At 49.6% G+C, this 22,358-nt stretch overlaps 2 protein-coding genes across 2 annotated transcripts; both read right to left on the bottom strand.

Annotated features, from left to right (window-relative positions):
• Nucleotides 1–8,738: 8,738 nt before the first annotated feature.
• On the bottom strand, nt 8,739–11,808 carry LOC133348220 (melanocortin receptor 4-like). Its single transcript, XM_061560941.1, has 2 exons — nt 10,923–11,808; nt 8,739–9,196 (listed from the first exon to the last, which is right to left on the bottom strand). The coding sequence occupies exons 1-2, from the start codon at nt 11,757–11,759 to the stop codon at nt 9,176–9,178; spliced, it is 858 nt and encodes a 285-aa protein (XP_061416925.1). The 5' UTR covers nt 11,760–11,808; the 3' UTR covers nt 8,739–9,175.
• Nucleotides 11,809–18,563: 6,755 nt separating this feature from the next.
• On the bottom strand, nt 18,564–20,673 carry LOC133348221 (beta-2 adrenergic receptor-like). The gene is made up of 2 exons (XM_061560942.1): nt 19,800–20,673; nt 18,564–19,342 (listed from the first exon to the last, which is right to left on the bottom strand). The coding sequence occupies exons 1-2, from the start codon at nt 20,636–20,638 to the stop codon at nt 19,288–19,290; spliced, it is 894 nt and encodes a 297-aa protein (XP_061416926.1). The 5' UTR covers nt 20,639–20,673; the 3' UTR covers nt 18,564–19,287.
• Between the last annotated feature and the right edge of the window lie 1,685 nt (nt 20,674–22,358).

Below are 22,358 nucleotides of genomic sequence, written 5' to 3' on the forward strand. Positions count from 1 at the left end.
CAGGGATGGCCACTGCCACGGGGTAGCGGGTGAAATACTCTACTGCGACTAGGATATATCGGTTGCCTCGATGGGATCGCGGGAATGGCCCCTGTAGGTCGATCCCGACCAGCTGATTCGTGCGGCTGACGCGGAACGGCCTTAGGGGTACCTGGTATCGTGCCGGTTTCGGCCCGCACTGCTGACAGGCGCGGCAGCCCTGTACCCAGGCTGCCACGTCTTGTGCCAATTTGGGCCAGAGATACTGGCGACGCAGGGTCTCTCGAGTACGTCGTTCCCCATCGTGGCCCCCGAGTGGGTGGTCATGCACCAGCCGTAGCAGCTGGGGTCGCACCTGGGCAGGAACACAGATGCACCCCGGCTGGCCGGCCTCGGTTAACTCCCGTACCACTCCGTTCTGCACACACAACCGGGCATACAAACCGCTCCAGGGTCCTGGTAGGGCGCTCTTTTCCTCCCGCAGTGCCGCCTCCACTGCCGCCAGATCCGGATCTCGCTGCTGGGTCTGTCTCAGCTGCTCGTCGTTTAGGCCCGGGAAGGCGCAGCCGACGTCCTCCTGGATCCGTCCGATCGGGTCCCGAGCCGCGGATCCCGCGCTTGCCGGGCGGTCGACGGGATCCTCAGTGCCACCTGTGAGGGTCTCTGTGGCGCACACTGCACTCTCTCTCGCTGGGGGGGGGGGTCAGTGGCCGCGGCCTCTCGGGGGTCCGTTGCCTGCCGGCAGCGTCCCCCCGTGAAACACGGGCAGGCCTCCTCCGCCCGCGTCTCGGCGTACACCGTGGGTCGCCTCGACAAGGCGTCCGCGTTTGCATGCGTCCGGCCAGCCCGATACTCGATTTGCAGGTTGTACTCCTGCAACTGCGCCAACCACCGGGCCATCTGCCCCCGCGGCTCCTTGAATGTAAGAAGAAACTGCAGAGCATAATGGTCAGTGCGGACGCGACATCTCCTGCCGTACAAATACGGCCGGAACTGTTTGCATGCGAAAATCACGGCGTACAACTCTTGGCGGGTCACGCAATAGTTCAGCTCGGCCCCACTCAAGGTCCGGCTGGCGTACGCGATGACTCGTTCCGTTCCATCCTGTACCTGTGACAACACCGCGCCCAGCCCGCTGCTGCAGGCGTCGGTGTCCAAAATAAAATCGGTGGTAAAATCGGGGAAAGCGAGGGTGGGGGCGTGGGTGAGGTGATCTTTGAGAGTGGTGAAGGCCGTCTGGCAGGCCCCCGTCCACTGGTAGGGGTGCTTAGGGGAGGTGAGTTGGGTGAGAGGGCGTGCAATCTCGCTGAATCCCTTTACAAATCGACGATAATAGGTGGCAAGCCCCAAAAATGATCTGATCTCCGTCAGATTCCTTGGCCGTGGCCACTCCACTACGGCGCGTACCTTCTCCGGATCGGTGTGCACGCCTGTCTCGCTGACGCGATGCCCGAGGTACCCCACCTCGCGTTGTGCGATGTAACACTTACGTGGCTTGAGCTTGAGATGAGCCGCTCGCAGTCGCTGGAACACCTCTCGAAGCCTGGACCAATGCTCAGACAAAGATCTACTGAACACTATCACATCGTCCAAGTAAATCAGGCACTGTTCCCATTGCAAGCCCCGCATCACCAACTCCATCAGCCGCTGGAACGTCGCGGGCGCATTGGTGAGTCCGAACGGGAGTACTCGAAACTCGAATAGCCCCATCGGGGTGGTGAATGCGGTTTTCGGCCGATCCTCCTCCGCCATCTCCACCTGCCAGTACCCGGACGCGAGATCGAGGGTGGAAAAATATCGCGCTCCGGCGAGGCTGTCGAAGGTGTCGTCGATGCGGGGTATGGGGAAGGCATCGCCGAGCGTGACTGCATTTAGTTTACGGTAATCGACGCAGAACCGGGTTGACCCATCCTTTTTCGTTACTAGTACCACTGGGGCTGACCAGGGGCTCGCCGAGGGCTGAATTATGTTATCGCGAAGCATGTCCCCAACTGCCTCTTTGATTTGGGCGCGTTCGGGTGCGCCCACTCGGTACGCAGGGAGTTTGATGGGTCGGGCTGCACCTGTGTCAATTTGGTGCTTAACAAGATCGGTCCGACCCACGTCCGAGTCGTGTTCACTGAATACGTCGGCATACTCCCGCAGTAACTCGCGCAGCCGATCGCCCTCTCCCTTAGGTAAATCCGCCCATGGTACATGTAACGCGTCGAGCAGGGGAACGACCTCGGCTCGGGGAGTCGGGCCGACTCGCCAGGCCAGGTCCTGGTCACCCTCAGGACGACCGGGGTCTTCAGCCCAGAGTGCGAACACCGAGTCGTTAGAGTGGCGTGCGTGCAGGGGGTGTACGGTGGCAATCGGGGTGCGCCGTCGCAGTATCGCTGGGGTATTGTGGGGGTTAAACATCCGCATAAACAATCGGTCCCCATCTGCGTTTACCAACGTGGCGGATCCCACTATCCCATACCGTTTTGCCAACTCCGGGTGAGGAGTTAGCATTACCTCTCCTGATGGTCGTAGCGCGGGGTCGGTGGGGGATGTTGCCACCGGCACCAGCATCTCGGTGAGCGGCCCGATGGTGACTGCCGTCGCCAGGATAGCGGCCACAGGTGCGAAGCGGGGGCGCGTCGGTTCTCGTCCCAAGAACGGTATCCGCTCGCCGTTGCTCTCCATGGTGGCGCATCGCTGGCGGGGTTGCACGTTGAGTCCCAGCCGTTCTAAGAGGTCGGTACCTGCGATACACTCGTGACACAATGCACTCGACACGTAGAACTCCTGGGTGCACACCTGACTGCCTATGCGGACCGCTAGGGTGGCTCTCCCCAGCAGCCCCATTCCGGCTCCGCTCACCGTGCGCAGCACGCGGTCCGGTGCCTGCAGGTGACGCACGTCGACCCCGATCGCGCTGCAGTGCGCTGCGCTCACGAGCGAGGCCACCGCCCCCGTGTCTAGCAGGATTCGGGTACGCACTCCGTTAACCTCCCCTTCCACCAGCGACGTGGCCCCCGTGATCCCCGCCACCAGCTCCCGTAGCCAGTTGCCAGGAGTCACCGTTTCCGTGGGCGTTGTTGCTGGAACCTGTGTGGAGATCACTCGCTCGCCATTATTCTCATTATCGTCTATTTGTATCGGGACCGCGTCGATTGCACCCCTAGTTGGTCCGCTCACTAGGAGGCGTTGGAGTTTAACCCCCGCGCCTGCCTAGCTCGGGTGATTTCAGGACAGTCTCTCACTAGATGCCCTCGGCGATCGCACATATAACATGCCCGGGGAGGGGGGGCGGCTCCGTAGCGGGTCCCCTGTCCGCTCCCTCTCCCTCCCCCAGTACGCAGTTGTCCCAAATCGGACTCTAATTGGGACACCCTCCCGGCTAGTCCCCCTACTGTCGAGCGTAGTTCACCCATCTCAGACTGGAGGGTCTTCATATTTTTATTTGCGTCCTCGCGTACCTGGGTTACCCTCTCACCTACTTGGTTTACCTTGTTGTCTATGTGGGTTACCTGGCCGGAGACATCCTTTATACCCGTTTGTATACCGGCAACCCATCCCGGGGTTGTCTCGCGGGACACTGGAGGCTCTCTTTCCCGGCCCCTTACCGTCCTCGCGAGCTCCTGTTCCTCCTCCTCGTCTTCCGAGAGCAGGCTCGCAATGGCGCGCTCTCGTCCCAGCCCCCGGAGCTGCGCGCGTTCGCTGTGAATTCTTTCACACTTACGTGCGCGCTCGACAAGGGTGTTAAAGGGAAGACGTGGGCAGCTCATGTCTGGCTGCCACCACGCCGTGCGAGACAGGTACCGCTGGATTTTTTCGGCGGCCAGTTCCTCAATAACATCAGTTGCGTACCCCGGGCGTGCGATCTTTGTTAACTCGCGCACATCCTCGGCGTAATCACGTAGATCTTCGCCAGGTTGGCGACGGCGCGCCTCTAAGGCAGATTTTGCTTCCTCCTCGTCACGCGTGCCAAAACGCTGATCGAGTCGGCGCATCAGCTCCTCTAGCTGTGTCTGTGCGCTCGCGGGTAACGCTTCTACAAAATCGGCTGCCCGCCCATCAAGATTCATATTAAGTTGACGTACTGCCTGCGCGTCCGTCCACCCATTAATTTCCTTGGCCCCTAAGAGATTGCGGGCGAATGCCTTCCACGAAGGGGCCCCCCGGCCGGTAAATATTAGTCTTATTTTAGCGTGAGGTAACGCGGGGGTCCGTACCGCTTCCGACACCAATTTGTGGGGGTCGCTGGCCCTCGAGGTCCCTCCCTCTGTACCGCTAACGGCCGGGTTAACCTCATTATTAACCTCATTACTCGCCCCCTCGCTACTAGGCGAACCGCTGTTGGGTTCTTCACCCATGGGGTGAGAGCCGTCGCTCGAGGATTCCCCTCCCCCGCGGGTCCGCGTAATAGGCATGGTTAATTACGTACGTGCACACCCACACACAGCTCTGCGCGGCACTCACTCAATACAGACCACTCACGTTGGGATCGCGCACCTGTATTATACACGTAGTGAACGTGCGCGCACACACGCATACAGCTCCACACGCGATACCCACTCTTGCGCCGCTCTGCGCAGCGCTCGCCGCCTGCTGGCCGCTTACGTTATGATCGCGCACCTGGGGGACGCCGATTACGCACGCCGCGAGCTTACGCACACACAGTACCACACGCGTTCCCACACGCTCACACTGCACGACAAGATCACGCGAGACCACGCTTCGCTATTAATGATTTATTACCTGGTAACTAATGTTGAATCAGTGAGTCGACGAGGCTGGCCTATTCCACTAAACCGGCACCTATTCCCTATTTATCGGCTATGATTCTAATTCACCTTCTTACTCACTGTTAAGTGTCCACGGCGGTCCGCTGATCCTTGTGTTAACCGCGTGCCTCGGTGCGTCGCACGGACGTCCGGGTCGCTGGCTCGAGCTGCGTCTGGTCGCCTGGCGCTGGAGTAAGAGAGCGATTTCCCCTCTGCGCCCCTCTATTTATCCTCCCTACCTCAAAGGGGATGCTGCGCTGAACAATGGGCTCGCGCACCCCGAGCCCGCGCACGGCGGTTCCGGGCGCTGTTGATATGCTAATCAGTGAGCGACGTTGGCGGCGTACATCCTAATTAACCCCTTACCCTCCCTAACAATGGGGCCTGCGCGCTCAAGCGCAATTATCCCAACCCTCCATGACTATGCGCAACAGCCCCTGTGATCCCGCTATTCATGCTGTCCCGTGCCTCCCCTGCTTGCCCCGTCGACTCGTGGGGGTGTGTGTGGGGGGAAATGCGCCTCAACCGCGGTGGCCGAATGCCCCACGCCGCGACCACACCATATTAAGGCCGGCCGCAGCGCCGCGGTGCCACGTAGCACGGGGGAGGTCATCCAATTCCCTGATCGCCGGAAACCGTGAGAATTAATCCCGATAAGGGTCTCTCGGATAAAAACCGGTCGGCCAGGCGACCTCCCCTCGGAGCTCTATGGGGGGGGGGGGGGGGGGGGAAATGAGTGCGGGTGTGTTCATGTGAGGTGAGGTGAGGGGGACGCGGGGTCGGCTCCGTTGCTTGGTGGTGGCGAGGTCGGGGATTTGGTGCCTGCCGAACGGCTTCGCGGCGGCGGCATCACAGAGCACGTGGGGGGGGGGGGGCAGCTGCCATTTTTAAAGAGGGCCTAAGTAATCGACCAAAAACGCGTGTTTGATTATATATTTTTTCCCGATGAATAGACTTAATTGATTAATCGACTTAATCGTCCCCAGCCCAACTCTTAACCTCACGAGAGCTACGAGTAGGAACGCATTGCTCACACACCCTTCGTTGCCAATCATGGCACGCATCCCTCGGCTTCTTCACCAGGCTGACGAGTGGAATGACGCGATGCTAAAGCACAGCCTCTTTGATCCTCTTTGTCCACCCGCCGCTTGACGATGGCCTTCCGATGCCGTGTCGGTCACCGTCATTGATTTGTCCAGATTTCACCGCGCTCTGTTGTGCAGGTTGGTGGTGAAGGGGGCTGCCTCAGGACCGGTTCAAACATCACTTCGCCGTCGATGTTGGCCATGGCCAGTGATGGAACGCAGAGGTGGCTGCATGCAAAGTGCAGTGCCGCTAGCCACCTCGCCAATGCCCCCCCCCCCCCCGATGGGTAACATAGTCAGTGTTTAATCCTTCGGAAACTAACAACAACAATAAGTACGAACATGTTTATTCCATGTGGTCAGAGGCGTTTCTACCATCTGCAATTTGTGTTAAACTTTTTTCGCACCGTACATAGTCAACCGTGCTAATGGGAGGTGCGGGGTATTATAGACACATTCCTTTATATACACATGATATAATTATATATTATAAGCACGTGATATAATTATATACACATGCCTTTTTCTAATTACTTGCAATCCGCATGCACCTTAAGCTTGGGGGGATAAAACAACAGCAGAGGGAAAGTGTGAGCAGCATTGGCTCACCGAAATAAATAATCACCACGTGCCATAATTAGCCGCAGTTGCGTATGCTCAAACCATACATTGTTACCTCTTGAGGTTCTTGTTGGTGTTGTGGTTTTTGTCCCTTGATTAGGCTAGTGAGCCTAAATATAGAAGAGAGTCTCTAAAACCCCTGCATCGAACATCAAACTAACTTCCATCAATGTAGCTGCGCAGACACCTCTAACATTTTGATGGCGGTCGCTCATCCATGTGTAATAAAGCTCATTGAGACAACTTCTGGAATCCGTCTTTTATTCAACTTATGTTACAGTTACTTCACGCTGCTGATAGGCATCGTGAGAGGGACAGATAGACAGAGAGAGACGCACTGCCACGTGGCAACTCGGAGCCCCGCTCCCGCGTGGCCCCCTTCCTCTGTTCGTTCCCGTTCTGCCCCCGTCTCGTTCGTCTCCACCCCTATTTAATACCCGGGTCACATGGTACGTTTCCGCCAATCCTCGTTAGCCTGCATCGAATCTTCCAGGCTCCCTCGTCAGCTCCCGGGACCACGCCCCTGACTCATCTCCCCATTGGCTGAGGCCAAAGCCAGCATACCCAATCCTTATAGCTGTCACCTTTCCATCACGTCAGGACCATGCCCCCAGGCTTCCCCCCATTGGCTGTAAACCAGGACCGGCACAGCCAATCACCATGACAAGTTGTGATACGTCAGTGAGCCGGATATATCCTCATATTACACATGCACTGTCCAGGCTCAATGGCTGCTTAGCTTATGAGGTCTACATGAACTCCGGCGGTCCTGGGCTCTTTTGTTCACAGGCTTCATTGGTGAACGTTGTGGGCCTTGGCCTCACGTGACTCCGACTCCGCGCCTCCACAACTTGGGGGGGTGGGAAATCGCATCTTGAATTGAATCGCAAACATGAATTGCAGCAATGAATCAAATTAGCATCGAGGGTGGGCGTAGGGGTGAATAGGTGAATAGTTACATGCCTAATAAAGGGCACACACACAGCACGAGTGCACAATAGTACTTTATTTCTTCATTTGTGATGCTGATAAGTAAAGCATGTATTAAATTACGTTGATGCATTTTTTTGTAAAAGAAATAATTGGATTTTAGCTCATCATTACAATTGCTCAGTATTAGTGCATATTTTAACGACTAATTTTAAGCATCCTTTATTTGCCAACAACTAAGTGGTGTCCTGGAAATGAAACAAAAACTAGATATATTTCGATTTAAAGCTTTCGTGACTGCAGGGATTCATCTTCTTGGTTCTTTCGGTAAAGTCACGTAGAAGGGAAATAATAAAATAATAAAAATCAAACAATGAAATAAAAAATTCTCACGACGTTTCGGCCACAACACAAGCAGCCATCCTCAGGTGAAGAAACAGAGCTGTCGGAAAGACAGCGTCCCAATGAACACCGCCAAGCTTGGCAGCGTATATTTAAGCTGGGTCAGGGGAGGAGAGCGCCTTGACAAAGGAGTTTACATATCAACACCGGAATTAAGCATATTGATGGTAAATGCAGATATGGGATTAGTCACTCCTTGTGGAATGTGTAGGTGGTGGTGGGGGTCTCAAAGTCATATGACTGAAAAAACTAGATAACCCACAAACATTGTCGAGTAGGCAGGCTTTTATTCAGAGTAGGCCGATTAAGTGGATTTTTAATCAAGTCTTTATTACATCCATCATATGAACATCTACAGCAGTGCTATTGGACATCAGGCGGCCCCTGGTGGCCTTTCGTACGGCCTCTGACGTGCCGTCCTCGTCAGGACACAACACGTGGAAACCCAACTGTTTCAAATGTGTGGCTGCCCTCACACATCGTTCTTATTGTCGAAAGTGCCCCCCCTATAAAAATACGTGAAGAACACTGACCTATTGGGAGAAGGTACAAAACACATTCCTGCGGAGGGAGCTGGTAGGAACGTTGGGTTGCTCGGTCAATGGCCAGGGTCAACGGCGGCGTGGTGTATTCCGCAAATATGGCCGACTGTGAGGGCGGGCACAAGCCGGCGTGAGTAGGTTAAACGTTGAGTTTTATAAGGGCACCACGGGGTGACCAGCCCCTCCCTCCCCACCCAGCCCCACCCCTCCCACCCCCCACCCAGCCCCACCCTCCCCACCCAGTCCCTCCCCACCCTCCCCTCCCCACCCAGCCCCTCCCCACCCTCCCCTCTCCACCCAGCCCCACCCCTCCCATTTTTGGATCCACGACGGACGGACGGACACAATAATCCCCTGTGGGCTGGTGTAACCAGAAGGTTCCTACCAGTAAAAATAATTATTACGTCTGGATTGTAAAATGTTACAATGAAGGTCGCCTCAGTTATCTTTCAAAAACACGTGTGGGTTGCCAACTTGTTTGTTCCCAAGACGCCCCTCAGTTATGGTGTAAATTCTGAATGTACTTTGGTTAATGTTTTTTTGCACTTAAATACATTTACCATGTGCACTACAGTCGAACATGGAAATTTCACAACCGAGCTGGGTTAATGAGTGATAACTGTTTAAATATACACTCTTTTCAAAGTGCTCTTTCAGCAAATATTCTCTATCTTTTACTCGCAATAATATTCGTATATAAAGTCCGTACCATTGTTTTCCTCACCATGCTCATATCAACGAATTACATTAATCTTCCTTGAAGTGCAGCTCCCCCGATATCTGAGTGTCACGATCCGAAGGTAGCCAGAGGCTACGGTCGTGGTGTCTTCAGTGGTTCACGTACACAACGGGTGAATTGATGTCATCTGGCTCCACTTTGGCACTAGAAAATAAATCATCGTTTACATTAGACGCAGCAAGCTGTAACGGTCGGGTATTGAAGGCACATATAAAGCAGCCATGTCCTGCATGTATCGTTCATGCCAATTCAATCAGTCGGTGTCTATTTTTTTATGAGACAATTGGCATTCTTGTGTACACTTCCAGTTGCGGTTTAAATTTAGTTGCTCCACGGATGGTCTCGTTTCGCCAGTTGCTCAGCTTGATTTGAAGCTTTCGTGACTGCAGGGATCCATACTCTTTGGTTCTTTCGGTAAAGTCACGTAGGTATTATTTTCTATTTTATTTTTCTACCTACGTGACTTTACCGAAAGAACCACAGAGTATAGTTGCTCAGCTATTTGGAGAGATCCGTGGTGCGTCGGCACAACAACAACATCGAAACGTAGACGAAACGTAGACGAAACGTCAGTGTTGCAGGGAACAAACACAGGGTCCTTAAGGAACATTGCACAAGTAACAAATTAGGTATCTAGTGGTCATAAACGAAACACACGCGAAAAAAAAAATACAGTGCAAATGTAATTTAAAAGCAAGAGACGCCGGAAAAAAGTTAGGTACATGTTCAAGTAAACTCTATATTTTGGTTGGCAGATCTAAGAGTATTCACACTGTACGCCATCACAAAAACATAAGGCCATTGTGTGCCAGAGTAAGACTTTATGGGTTTAAGTCAACAATGGTTGTCCTATGGATCGACTCGCCCTTGGCCATAGGAATATGCACTTTCCACCACTGACTCAATGATAAACACCACCTCAATGCGCATTTGGGCTGGACATCACTTGGATATTTGTTGTTGTTGTTGACTTACTGCTCAGTGTGTGTTTCATTACAAGACACCTCGTAGAGTAAGACGCACCCTAAACTCGTGCCCGGTGTCAGCAACGTGATACTCACTTGGTCGTACGCACAACTACCGCCTTTTAACACGGTAGCCTTTCGTGACCGATATAATTCGTAATAGAGAAATTATTCTATTTGGGTTAGATCGCATAACCCCAAAAAAACTTCTAATATAACTACCGCATATTTAGAGGCACCCACAACATTTCCATTAAAGTACAGGGGGGGAGGGGGGAAGTGCACATGATAGTCTGGAGAATACGGTAATAGGCAGTGGGTTCAAGCGCCTGACTGGCAAGTTTATTACAACTAACTTTCAGTGGAGATTTCAGCCTTAATTTCCAATCATATCACAGGCGAACTTCTTACACGTCTGGGAATCCGGACTTCTGTTCAGCAGCCTTTTTAGGCGTGACTGAAAAAGCAGCCATGATCACACGCGAGAATAAAAATTAACCCGTAAAAACTAAGTTTTTCACTATAAATCCTTTATATTCGTGGCGGCAAGAGTCCTCTCGTCCTCTGGCTTGAGATGGCTGCCACCTATGGGTCAGATGATTGCCTGCCACCATTAAGCAAATGGTAATTAAATATATATTTTTTTCTAAAAAGTGTAAAATTTTGGAAAAAAATTTTCACGACAATAAATTGCCACGCACAACGAATCTGTGTGCAAAATTTCAGCTCGATTGGATCACGGGAAGTGGGTTAAAAAACGACCGAAAGATTTGCACGGTCGTAAGCGCGCAAGCAAGCAAGCAAGTGAACTTAATATAAAGGATTTAAAAACAAGCTGAGCCACGGACACCGCGGTGGCACAGCGAGGACATCCCTTGCGATGAAAGGTGCACACACAGTCGTACCTTTTGCAGGTCACACGATCCCAGATATTCTTGAGCGAAGTCCCTCGTCAGCGGACTTCCACACAGGAATACGATGGGCGTCGTGAGCGTGTTGATGACCCGAAGGATGTTGTAAGGCTGGACGGCATTGTAAGGGATGCCGTAGCACAGTCCCATGTAAAAGCAGAAGCCGCAGTACATGAGGCTGGGCGTCCAGAGAAATATGAACATCACGGACGTGATGATAATGAGGTGCGACGACCTCTTGGCCTCGCCGTCGGTTTGTTTCTCGCGACTGAGCTGCCGCTTGGTCACCAGGTAAAGGTGCACGTTGAGGCAGGCCATCACGAACACCAGCACGATACTACCGAGCAGCGAGCAGTAAGAGTGGTAAATGAACACGGCCCATTTCGGGATCTCCGTTTTGATCACGGTGTTGGCGACGGACAAGAGCCATGTGGCGGTGATGATCGCCAGCACTTTGGTTCGAGTCATGTTCTTCGTGTAGTCGAACGGGTACTGCACGGCGTAGTACCTGTCCACCATGGCTGCCATCAGGGTCAGCAGCGAGATTCCGTGGAACATTGGGAAGAGTCCTGGGGCGTCATATCCGCCGGAGAGGCTCTCCAGCACCAAGTAGGTCCCGTTGTAGAACCAGCCGCATCCGACGATTAGGTCCGTGATGGTGATGCTCAGCGTGTAGAGGAAGTTGTTCCTCTTCCGGAGCTTCGCCGAGCTCACGATGGCCAGAATCAAGAGGGAGTTGGCGATCGTCGAAGACGATGCCAAGCTAATGTGGAATATGATCAAAATCCAATCGCCCGCATCCTTGGCCACTGTATATAGTGGCACGATCATTTTATTTTGTTCTTCACGAAACGCACTCCAAATCCGAAGCTGGATGAGCACGAAATTAGTGAAGGCTTATGATCGCAGCCGGTCCCAATCAATGTTATTAAATAGGTGATAGAATTCAGCCGAGACGGACTTAAAATACTTCCGTTTACCGGATTTGGAATATTCTATTCCCCGCGTTCCTCTGCGTCGCGGTAAAGTAATGCTAATGACATGAACAAGCGCACTCCAAATGCCCAAGAGCATTCGCAGAGCCCTTTGGAAGAAGATAATACTCTCTGTGTAGCAGGGATCTTTGAGCTCACCTCCCATCAGATATGTGTAATTGCTTGTTATTGCAAGCTGCATGAACCTGCCGAAGGTAATGGTAAAGGTGCAGCCCTGCAATTGATAGCTCACGTCACTGCTGGGCGGAAGGGCCTCCAACTGTCGGGAGCTCCAGCAAGCACCGCTCGATGGTAATTTGGCCTACTCTTCCACACGGGCCATATGACTTGAAAGAGGCAGGAGTGCCGATCCTTTATCCGATCACACGGGGTCCTGCCGATAGACTAACGATGGTGAACACTTACTGCCCGGTGGACAGAGGTGGGGCAATTTAATAAACGTATACTCTTAGATTTTTCGGTAAAGTCACGTAGGTAAAAAATGAAATTAAAATTAATACAAATAAAATAATAAAAATCACGACGTTTCGGAGGCAACACAAGTCTCCGTCATCAGGTGGGACCCTCACAGCCAGATTTGCTGTATCAAGTGAGGCCTCACTTGATACAGCACTCACTTGATACAGCAAATCTGGCTGTGACGGTCCCACTTGATGACGGAGACTTGTGTTGCATCCGAAACGTCGTGATTTTTATTATTTTATTTTTTATTAATTTTAATTTTATTTTTTACCTACGTGACTTTACCGAAAAAACTGAGAGTATGAATCCTTGCAGTCACGAAGGCTTCAAATTTAGAATTAATAAACTTACCCCATTGTTTTAACTGCCACGTCGGGAGATCCAACCGAATGTCAAGTCCAGTGTTCTATTACAGCATCCCCCCTGCCAAAGAAGTCAATGAAAACTCAGCATGTTGCTTTCGTGTTTTTTTTTATATTTACAAGGTTGGAACGGTGGCACAGTGATAGCTGAGCGGGTCCTGGGCATTTCCCTTCACCAACATGCACTGGGCAGCGTGGTGAAATATGGTAAAACCACCCCCGTGACCGACTCGGTTTGGGAAGGCCTACATCCAACAGTGGATTGCTCGTGGCTGATGATCATGTACAATTAATGTTACACACAATATGACTGCTGTGACATTTAAAACATTTGAACACATTTCAACGGGAAGTATCTTTTAACTCCTAAAAATAACACAAAGCCTAAAGTAAAGTAAAAAAAATATGCATGTTTTTTAATAGTTCATGGTATGAGAGGGTTAAACAATCCATCGTTTATAATAATTACTCATGCTCAGTCCTCTGAAGTCTCAATGCTATAACATCTTGGGGTGCCACGGTTGCGAGATGTTAACTACCTCGCCTGGTTCACAGGAGATCGTGGGGTTTATCCCAACCCTGACACGTGTATGTTTGGAGTTTGCATGTTCTCCCTGTGGTCGCGTGGATGTTTCTCCGGTTTTCCCTCCACATTTAGAAACATGCGTTTAGATTATTTGGCTGCTATACATGTCCACGTGATAAGCCACTTCGTTGAGATGTCATTTGTGGCCAGGTCGCTTCTGAAAAATAGCTATACAGCTCAGTGGGCTTTACCTGGTAAATAACAAATTGTCTAGTTTTATCTTTCAGCAACAAGGTGAATTCAAATCCCTCTCACCCACCCCCTGGGATTTAAATATTAATTTTATGGAGCAGGGGGAGGTTGAATGTTCTTTCATCAGCTGTGAATGGGGTTTCTTGAGTTGACAACGTTTTAAAAGCCCTGACCAAGACGTTTAGCCACATCTTCGTGGCCACGCCTTGCAACATCATTTCACTACCGTGCTCATGCTTCAGCTCTCTTTATTATAAACCCTCGCAGATTATTGACCAACACTCTTCTAAATCCCAATTATGTGTTCGCTTACTCTTTGATTTTTTCGGTAAAGTCACGTAGGTAAAAAATAAAATAAATGAAAACAACTAAATTAAATCACGACGTTGTTTTCATTTATTTTATTTTATACCTACGTGACTTTACCGAAAAACAAAGAGTATGAATCCTTGCAGTCACGAAAGCTTCAAATCTAGAGGTGGTGTGTTCGCTTGTTCCTCTTTGAGGCGAGGCAGTGCTTGGAGAAGAAACGCTTTCATATGTTGTTGTCCACAAAAAATAGTGCTGCTTCTGACCTGTGTGTGCGTGTTCCTGTGGAACCTGCACCTAAGGCACTAAAGAGATCTCGTTGCTGATTGCTTCATATAAATATACCTTTCCAGTCAGTTTTTAGTCATTAACCTTATACCATAAGGTTAGTGCAAATCTGTGTTTTATTTTAATGGAGGTATTGCTTTACATTTGGCGACTTTGGTTCAATTCCTGGTCAAGACTATATCATCCCATCCGTGGGGAGTGATGTCTGAACCATGTCTCGGCACCCCGTTCACCAACCCGCATTGCCCAGTGTGGTGAACCGCGGTCAAATAACCCTTTGACCGACACAAGAGGGAGCCCTAGAGGGACTTTGGCCTACTCTTCCACGCTTCCCAGCCATCTTTGCAGAGGTGGGAGCACTCACATTTTGCCTTACCCCACACTCGGCCAAACTGTGGTGTACCCACTTATACTTCTGGGTGGGATCGAGGGGATCGTTGTTGTTTAAAATAAACATCCACCATTTTTCAAACTGCCACGCCGAGAGACTGAACCGGAGACCTCTGGGTTGCAGGTCCAGTGTGATCACGGGGCTCTCCGTCGTGAGATGAAATTACGTGCAGCAAGGAAAGCGTCGTGACTCCCGCCACGAAACACGAGTGCCTGACTCGGTGCGAGCATGGTGATAAAATGAGCTTGATGCCTGGGCGTGACACACCACTCCCACTCCTGGAGATGTGTGTATTTTTATACGCAAACATGCACTCCCTCTGGTGGAGATAACCCTCTGTTGGACTTCACATCCACTCTCGTGTGCTCGGGCGACTTATTTTAATGACCGCTTGCTTGCTTGATATTCGCGAATTATTCTCGTGCCATAGCCACCACCGGTATCCCTCTGAGTTGAAGCGGGTTTTTTTTCATCGCTGCAGAGAGCCTCCCTGTATAATTGGCACTTTCCCTTTTGCATGCAGGCGGTCTCACGGTAGAAAAATGCAAATACACAGGTGTGTGCCGGATTTAATTTTAGCAGGAAATTAACGTCGGCCTTGGAGAGACTCTCGGTGCTTTCCTCAACCTCACGGTTCTGCGGTAGAACAAAGATCCCCCGTGTAGCCTTAGCAGACTGTAGGGGCAAGTGCTGTTAGCAAGTAGCACCTATGAAGGCCGGAACGGTACGCGAGGGGGCGGGTGGCCAGCACCACGCCCGACCGCCTTTGTCTCCCCAGTGGCGATGTTTACACACCGCACCCAGGTACTCATTTGAGGCCGAGTCGACCTAGAGGAGGCCCAGGACCGGTTCAGATAATCGTCACTGGGTGTTGGCCGTGAGCGGGACTCGAACCACCGCTATATAACAAGCCGCCCAGCACTTGCACAAGAGCCGATTTCATCGCTCCATCTCCTCCGTGGACGTGAACATTTTCAGATACGTTCCATTCCATGGCAGCCACTTCTTAGCCGTCGGCCATCAACCCTTATTGCGATGTGCCACGTGCCCAAGCCCATTTACTTCTCTTAACAGTGTCAATGATGTCGTTAAAAACTGTGTATGCTCTCCAATCCACGCGTTCCTCATTCTGTCTCCCAGTGTCATGTTTTGTCAATAAAAAATGTTTCTGAACCACGTCCTAGCAGGTATTGATTGCACACCGACTAAATACTTTCAAAGTTCAGATTCATAGAAGCACTCCGTAATAATAATAATAGTTTACAGACATCAGTCCACTGCTGGATGAGGGCCTCCACGTGCCATGCATTGCCTCGGGGGTGATTTGACCGTATTCCAACATGCTGGTCACTGCAGGTTGGCGACAGCTGCCGCTGAACTTCAGTGCTCCCTGCCTTCACCAACTCGCGTTGGCCAGCGTGGTGAAGTATGGTCAAATAACGTCCAAGACCATGCCTGACGCGGGAAGGCCCTCATTCGGCATCGTATTGACAAAGGGAGGGGGGAAGGGCGAGGTGTACGACTACAGATGTTGCATTCGTCTCTTGATTCCAGGTGGAGTGCTCACTGCCACGCGCTGCCGCCAGACACGATCGCTCCGCGCCAAAGAGTGACACCAGTCGACGGTGGTCCAGAGAACGCCCTGGGATGCATGTCCACACCATTGTACAGCCCCTGTGAGTTAGATTTCGATTCAAAGCTTTCGTGACTGCAGGGATTCATCTTCTTGATTCTTTCGGTAAAGTCACGTAGAAGGGAAATAATAAAATAATAAAAATAAAACATCATAAAATATTATTTTAAATTTCGATTTAAAGCTTTCGTGACTGCAGGGATTCATCTTCTTGGTTCTTTCGGTAAAGTCACGTAGAAGGGAAATAATCAAATAATAAAAATAAAACATCATAAAATATTATTTTAAATTTCGATTTAAAGCTTTCGTGACTGCAGGGATTCATCTTCTTGATTCTTTCGGTAAAGTCACGTAGAAGGGAAATAATAAAATAATAAAAGTTAAACATCATAAGATATTATTTTAAATTTCGATTTAAAGCTGTCGTGACTGCAGGGATTCATCTTCTTGATTCTTTCGGTAAAATCACGTAGAAGGGAAATAATAAAATAATACAAATAAAACATCATAAAATATTATTTTAAATTTCGATTTAAAGCTTTCGTGACTGCAGGGATTCATCTTCTTGGTTCTTTCGGTAAAGTCGCGTAGAAGGGAAATAATAAAATAATAAAAATAAAACATCATAAAATATTATTTTAAATTTAGATTTAAAGCTTTCGTGACTGCAGGGATTCATCTTCTTGGTTCTTTCGGTAAAGTCACGTAGAAGGGAAATAATAAAATAATAAAAATAAAACATCATAAAATATTATTTTAAATTTCGATTTAAAGCTTTCGTGACTGCAGGGATTCATCTTCTTGGTTCTTTCGGTAAAGTCACGTAGAAGGGAAATAATAAAATAATAAAAATAAAACATCATAAAATATTATTTTAAATTTAGATTTAAAGCTTTCGTGACTGCAGGGATTCATCTTCTTGGTTCTTTCGGTAAAGTCACGTGACTTTACCGAAAGAACCAAGAAGATGAGCCCCTGGGAGGTTAACCTTTGTACAGCCGAGCCTTGATGTCTACAGCTCAACACTCGTCTGTTCCGATGGCAACGTGGCTTTTGTAAATTCAGTCGAGTGTGCCACGTAAAGTATCCGAGATCATTTTCTCTCCCTCCCTCTCTCTCTCTCCGCCTCTGCTCGGCGGTGATGAGCTCACCGCCGGCTCGTGTAAATCCCCAGTGGTTGTCACCACCGCGGCCAATATGTTCGCGCTGATAATTGCAGGAGTGATCGAGTGTTGTCACTCGCCACACTGAAGGTCGTGTAACTATCGCGACGGCGTCATTCGTTGTGCGTACGATTTTCGTGATAATGGTAATTGTTGTGGGGTTTTTTTTGGTACTCGTTGCAGAGCAATTGTGCGTGTCATTTATTTTTCAATTCACGGTTGTGTAATAATTGTTTGTGTGTTATTCGTTTTTTTCAAGTGATTGAGTAATCGTGAGTTTGTTGTTTTTTTGCACTGATGATTGTAAAACACTCATGACCGTGTAATTTTCATCGTGTTAAGCCGGATATTTACGTTTCTTAGTGGCGTCGTTCTGGAAAAAATTACCAGACATGCAGCAGCTGTCGAGTAATGCAAGACTCAAATAAAACAAATCCAATATTTCAACATGTAAATTATATTACATATGCATCAGTAGTATACACTAAATGCAAACAATGCTCACGATAATTGTTTTTTTACCCTCTATCTGGCAACAAAACTGACACCTTTTTACAAGGAGTCATGTTTGCATAGACCGCAATACCTGCAGTCATAATCCACACCCGAGTTGTCTCGGGTGTGGACCAATCAACTTCAAGGACAGTGCACATTATCAGAGTTATGTTCTTTTGTTTGTATTATGACTGCAGGTATTGCGGTCTATGCAAACATGACTCCTTGTAAAAAAGGTGTCAGTTTTGTTGCCAGATAAAAGGGTAAAAAACCAATTATCATATTTTTACTGGCAAATGAGGTTCCCATAGTGTAGAATACTCACGATCTCCGTAAGATTCTCGTTACATTTTAAGAGTTTTTATTCATTCAAACTCTAAATGCATTTACACTAAATTACCAAAAGTAGTGTGGGTACTCCCCACCGAATTCAAGAAGTCTGGCCAGAGTTGGAGAGTAGGACACATACCCTCCAGAGGGGCTCTCTATAGCGGCCTCTAGTGGATGCCCTTGTGCCAGCAGTGGCACATGCAGGCACTTGCAGGGTCTGTGCCTTTACCTTTGCAATTCATAATGCGCAGTACATTATTTTAGTCAACAAAACATGAAAACATCACACACTTTTTATTTATTTATTTTCACCTGATGGTACCACAGTCTCCCTTGACCCAGAACACGATTTATTCAATGTTTTATTTTGTCGAGTTAACACACTTAAGCAGGGAGCAATATACATAATCACCATTTAGAGAGAAATGTATTTATTTGTGTGGACACATTTAACATATCTGTCATCTTCTTCTCCATCAACTTTCTTTAGAATTATTTCCCAAAAATGTGAATTTGCAATGGGTTGATATTATATTCAGTTGCCTCTCTTAAATACAATGATCATCATGGGGAATTTATCGAACGTGAAAATAAAAGTGTGCAAGAATAGGACACTGGGAACTCAGTTTACACATGTTGAGATTACGATATTTTGTTTTGCTCCAATAAATGTACACAATAAGACACAAAGCCAACATTTGCAGTTTGATGATGTTATCAGTGACATTTTGCACAATGTCTGGTATATTTGGGGGGGGGGGGGTGGAGTGGTGGCACAGTGGTCAGCACACTGCAGTAGGAACTCGGTGACCTGCGTTCGATTCCTGGCCACGTTTAGCACCGGCTGTAAGTGATATCGTGGCGAGTGATACCTGAACCAATCCTGGGCCCTCCAGTCCGGCTGAGTATGGTCAAACAACCCGCACGACTGACACAGTTTGGGGAGGCCTTCATCCAGCAGCGCGTTAACAAAGCACAGTAACATGTTGCCTTTATTATTGTAATCAATTATGATCGTACATTGCATTACGATAGGACATAATAGCGAAATGTTAGTGCTCGTGGCAACATTAATGTATGGACGTTACGTGAACATCTTTAGCCACGGAAACTGACATGGGTTGGTGATTATTGCAGGGATGCTGCCGCATGCTCATTTCGTTTCAATGTATGAAGCAGTCGTTTTAAACTCCGACTCCACCTTGTTGCTAGATGATAATGAAAAAAACAACAACACAGAGCATCGACAATTACTAAAATAGAAACGTAACTTACGCTCTCAAGTCATCACATGGACTGTTCGTGGTATTATGTATAACTTGATAAAATGTCAAATTCTGTATCGTATCATGCACAAGACAATTCAATCAAGAATGGTAAACTCAATTCCTGTACGTTCCACAACCTATGACCAAATCACCCAGGAGGTGCCCAATCTCGTCAAAGCTGAGCAGGGTCAAACATTGCTAATGCTCGTGCACAACAGGTGTTATGCTTGGTTTTTTTTCCTCCACCAACCCACACTGACCGGCGTGGCGATGTCCGGTCGTCAAATTTAACCCCCCACACGGCACGATCGGAAGCCCTCGTCCAACAGTATATTAGTTAAAGGGCCCCTACATGCACGCGTACACCGAGAGGGGGGGGGGGGTGGACAATGCTCACCTCTTGCAGCACAGCTTTCTCCAAACATCTCTCAGAGATGCCCTCGTCATGGGGCTCCCGCACAGGAACACGACGGGGGTGGTGAGCGTGTTCATGACCCGGAGGATAAAGAACGGGTGGATGGCATTGTGGCTCGCCTTGTAGCATATCTTGAAGTAGCTGCACGTGCCGCAGTGGATGATGCTCGGTGTCCACAGCGCCAGGAACATCACGGACGTGGCGATGATCAGCTGGGCCGAGCGCTTCTTTGACTCGCCCTCCGTGGCCGGCTCTTTGCCCAGCTGCCGTTTGGTGATGTAGTAGAGGCGAAGGTTGAGTGGGCCCATGATCGCGATGAGGATCAAGTTCCCGAGCAGCGAGCAGTAGGCGTGGAATATCTCCACGGAGGTGCGAGGGATCTCGGTTTTGATCACGTTGGTGACGATCGACAGAAACCACATGGAGAGGATGATGCAGATCACTTTGGTCCGAGTCATGTTTTTCGTGTAGTCGAACGGGTACTGCACGGCGTAGTACCTGTCCACCATAGCCGCCATGAGGGTCAGCAGCGAGATTCCGTGGAACATTGGGAAGAGTCCGGAGGGGTCGTAACCCCCCTGGATGCTCTCGATCACCATGAAGGTCCCGTTGTAGCACCAGCCCAGGCCGACGATCAAGTCGCTGAGCGTGATGCTCAGCGTGTAGAGGAAGTTGTTTCTTCTCAGCAGCTTCTTGGAGCTGACGATTGCCAAAACTAGAACGACGTTCCCGATGCCGATGGACGCCGAGAGAAGAATGTGAAACGCCAGTAAGATCCATTCGCCTGGCGTCTCTGCCAGGCTGGAAAGCGGAATAGCCATCGTGCTTATTGCAGCCGAGTCCGAGGTAAGAACAACGCGTGCCAACTCAACGTCCCACGAAGTGGTTTCAACTAGTTTCGATCAATGTTATTAAATAGGTTTTAAAATTCAGGCGAGAGCTGCTTAAAATAACACTGTCCATCCATTGGAGGGAAACACCATTCCCTGTTATATGAGCGGCGTGCTCTAAATTCAGCCCTAGCGGCTTGCGAAGGTAAACAGTCGGGACTCTGCAGGTAATTGTGAGCCTCTGTGGGGATTTTCGATGCATTGAAGGGGCACCTGAACAAACTATTTTTTTCATGGGTTTGGTGCGGCCACCGCTGCATGATGCACTAAATATAAATCTCCAAATTGGATGCGTGACATACATTCGAGTGAGATTCGCGCCAGCATTGTCCCAAATCAGCTCACGGTGAGCAGCGGCGGCGTGGTTGGCACGAGTCCCCGGTGCCAGGGACGAGATGGAGCCCTCTGTCCAAAATTTGCCTCTCCATTTTTGAAGCCCATGGGGCCCCTGGTGCAGCTACACTGCCCGCACACCCGCATGCGACGCAACTGTGCACAGCTGCACGTGCCTGCTTCAGAATGCTTCTCAGTGTCCCACGTACTGATGGAAACCTCGGGAAAACGAGCATCAATGCACGCACCGCAGACTTGCAATGTGCAGTCTTTTGTCAATCTGCTGCCGATGACGGCCTCTCCAAGCTATTTCGATCATAGATTGAGATTCATTGACCATACTTCACCGTTCTGGCCAGTGTGGGTTTGTGTAGTGGGAGACTATAGAGCCCAGTGAATAGGTATCGTATCAGGCTAGCAATGATTTACAACCCACAGCAATGAATGAATTGTCATGAATTTATAGTTTTTCTTATCTCGTTTTTACCATATTATTTTAATTTTGTCACGGTTTAAGTTGTTGTATCATTTATACAATCGTGTTCGTTCAGTCTGCTTACATGGTACATGAGAACTGATGTGCATATGATTGAAATAAACTGTAACTAATCAGTTCCCATGCAGGTGATATGCAGCTAATGCAGTAAAAACTTCTCCAAGCCGGACCCGACAGCGTGGCGCAAGGTGAATCCGTCCAATTAAAATTTGTCTATCCCAGGGGTCGGCAACCAAAATTTGTGTAAATTGAACTTCTTTCGCGTCGTATGTAGCTAACCATGCAAATCGGAGGTGTGGGGGAACGACACAAAAAAACTACCGTAAAATAACGAGAAGAGCATTTTTGTTTTTTTAATTCGGTTTAAAAAAACTCAAGAGCCGCAATGCACGTGAATAACGAGACGGTCCTTCATGAACGTCACGAAGAAGTCCTTCAAGAGCCGCATGCGGCTCCGCAACCGCAGGTTGCTGACCCCTGGCCTAGACAATGATGTCGAGGTGGGGGGGGGGAAATCCAAGGGGGAAAGTGGGGGGTGGTCGTGGGTGGCGATGGAGGCATTGTCCAACACCCCTCCTCCCAGAACATTGGAATTGTATTGATATTTACCATGGAAAAGACATGGAACGTTTGTTTTGTCCAATGTAGGGCCCTATTTAAAACCTGAAAATGTCAACACCCCTGGGAGGTTGCTAGATCCGCCTCTAATTGACGTCCAGAAACGAGGGGGGTGCAAGGTCACCACACATCACCAGCAGCAGCAGAGCACGTGCCAGGCTGGTACCGCTAGTAACTCCCGTGCCCTTGGGGACACGTGGCAGT

This window comes from Lethenteron reissneri, chromosome 27 (assembly GCF_015708825.2).
Source record: "Lethenteron reissneri isolate LAM-NWPU_2019-01 chromosome 27, ASM1570882v1, whole genome shotgun sequence".
Taxonomy (NCBI): Eukaryota; Metazoa; Chordata; class Hyperoartia; order Petromyzontiformes; family Petromyzontidae; genus Lethenteron; species Lethenteron reissneri.

Excerpts from the sequence above, each read along its gene's own strand:
- LOC133348220 (XM_061560941.1), bottom strand. The coding sequence starts at position 11,759 with ATGATCGTGCCACTATATACAGTGGCCAAGGATGCGGGCGATTGGATT. Across the intron at positions 9,197-10,922 it reads GATCGTGTGACCTGCAAAAG|TGCCAAAGTGGAGCCAGATG; the intron begins GTACGACTGTGT and ends TTTATTTTCTAG.
- LOC133348221 (XM_061560942.1), bottom strand. The coding sequence starts at position 20,638 with ATGGCTATTCCGCTTTCCAGCCTGGCAGAGACGCCAGGCGAATGGATC. Across the intron at positions 19,343-19,799 it reads AGAAAGCTGTGCTGCAAGAG|CAACAAGGTGGAGTCGGAGT; the intron begins GTGAGCATTGTC and ends ATTATCATCTAG.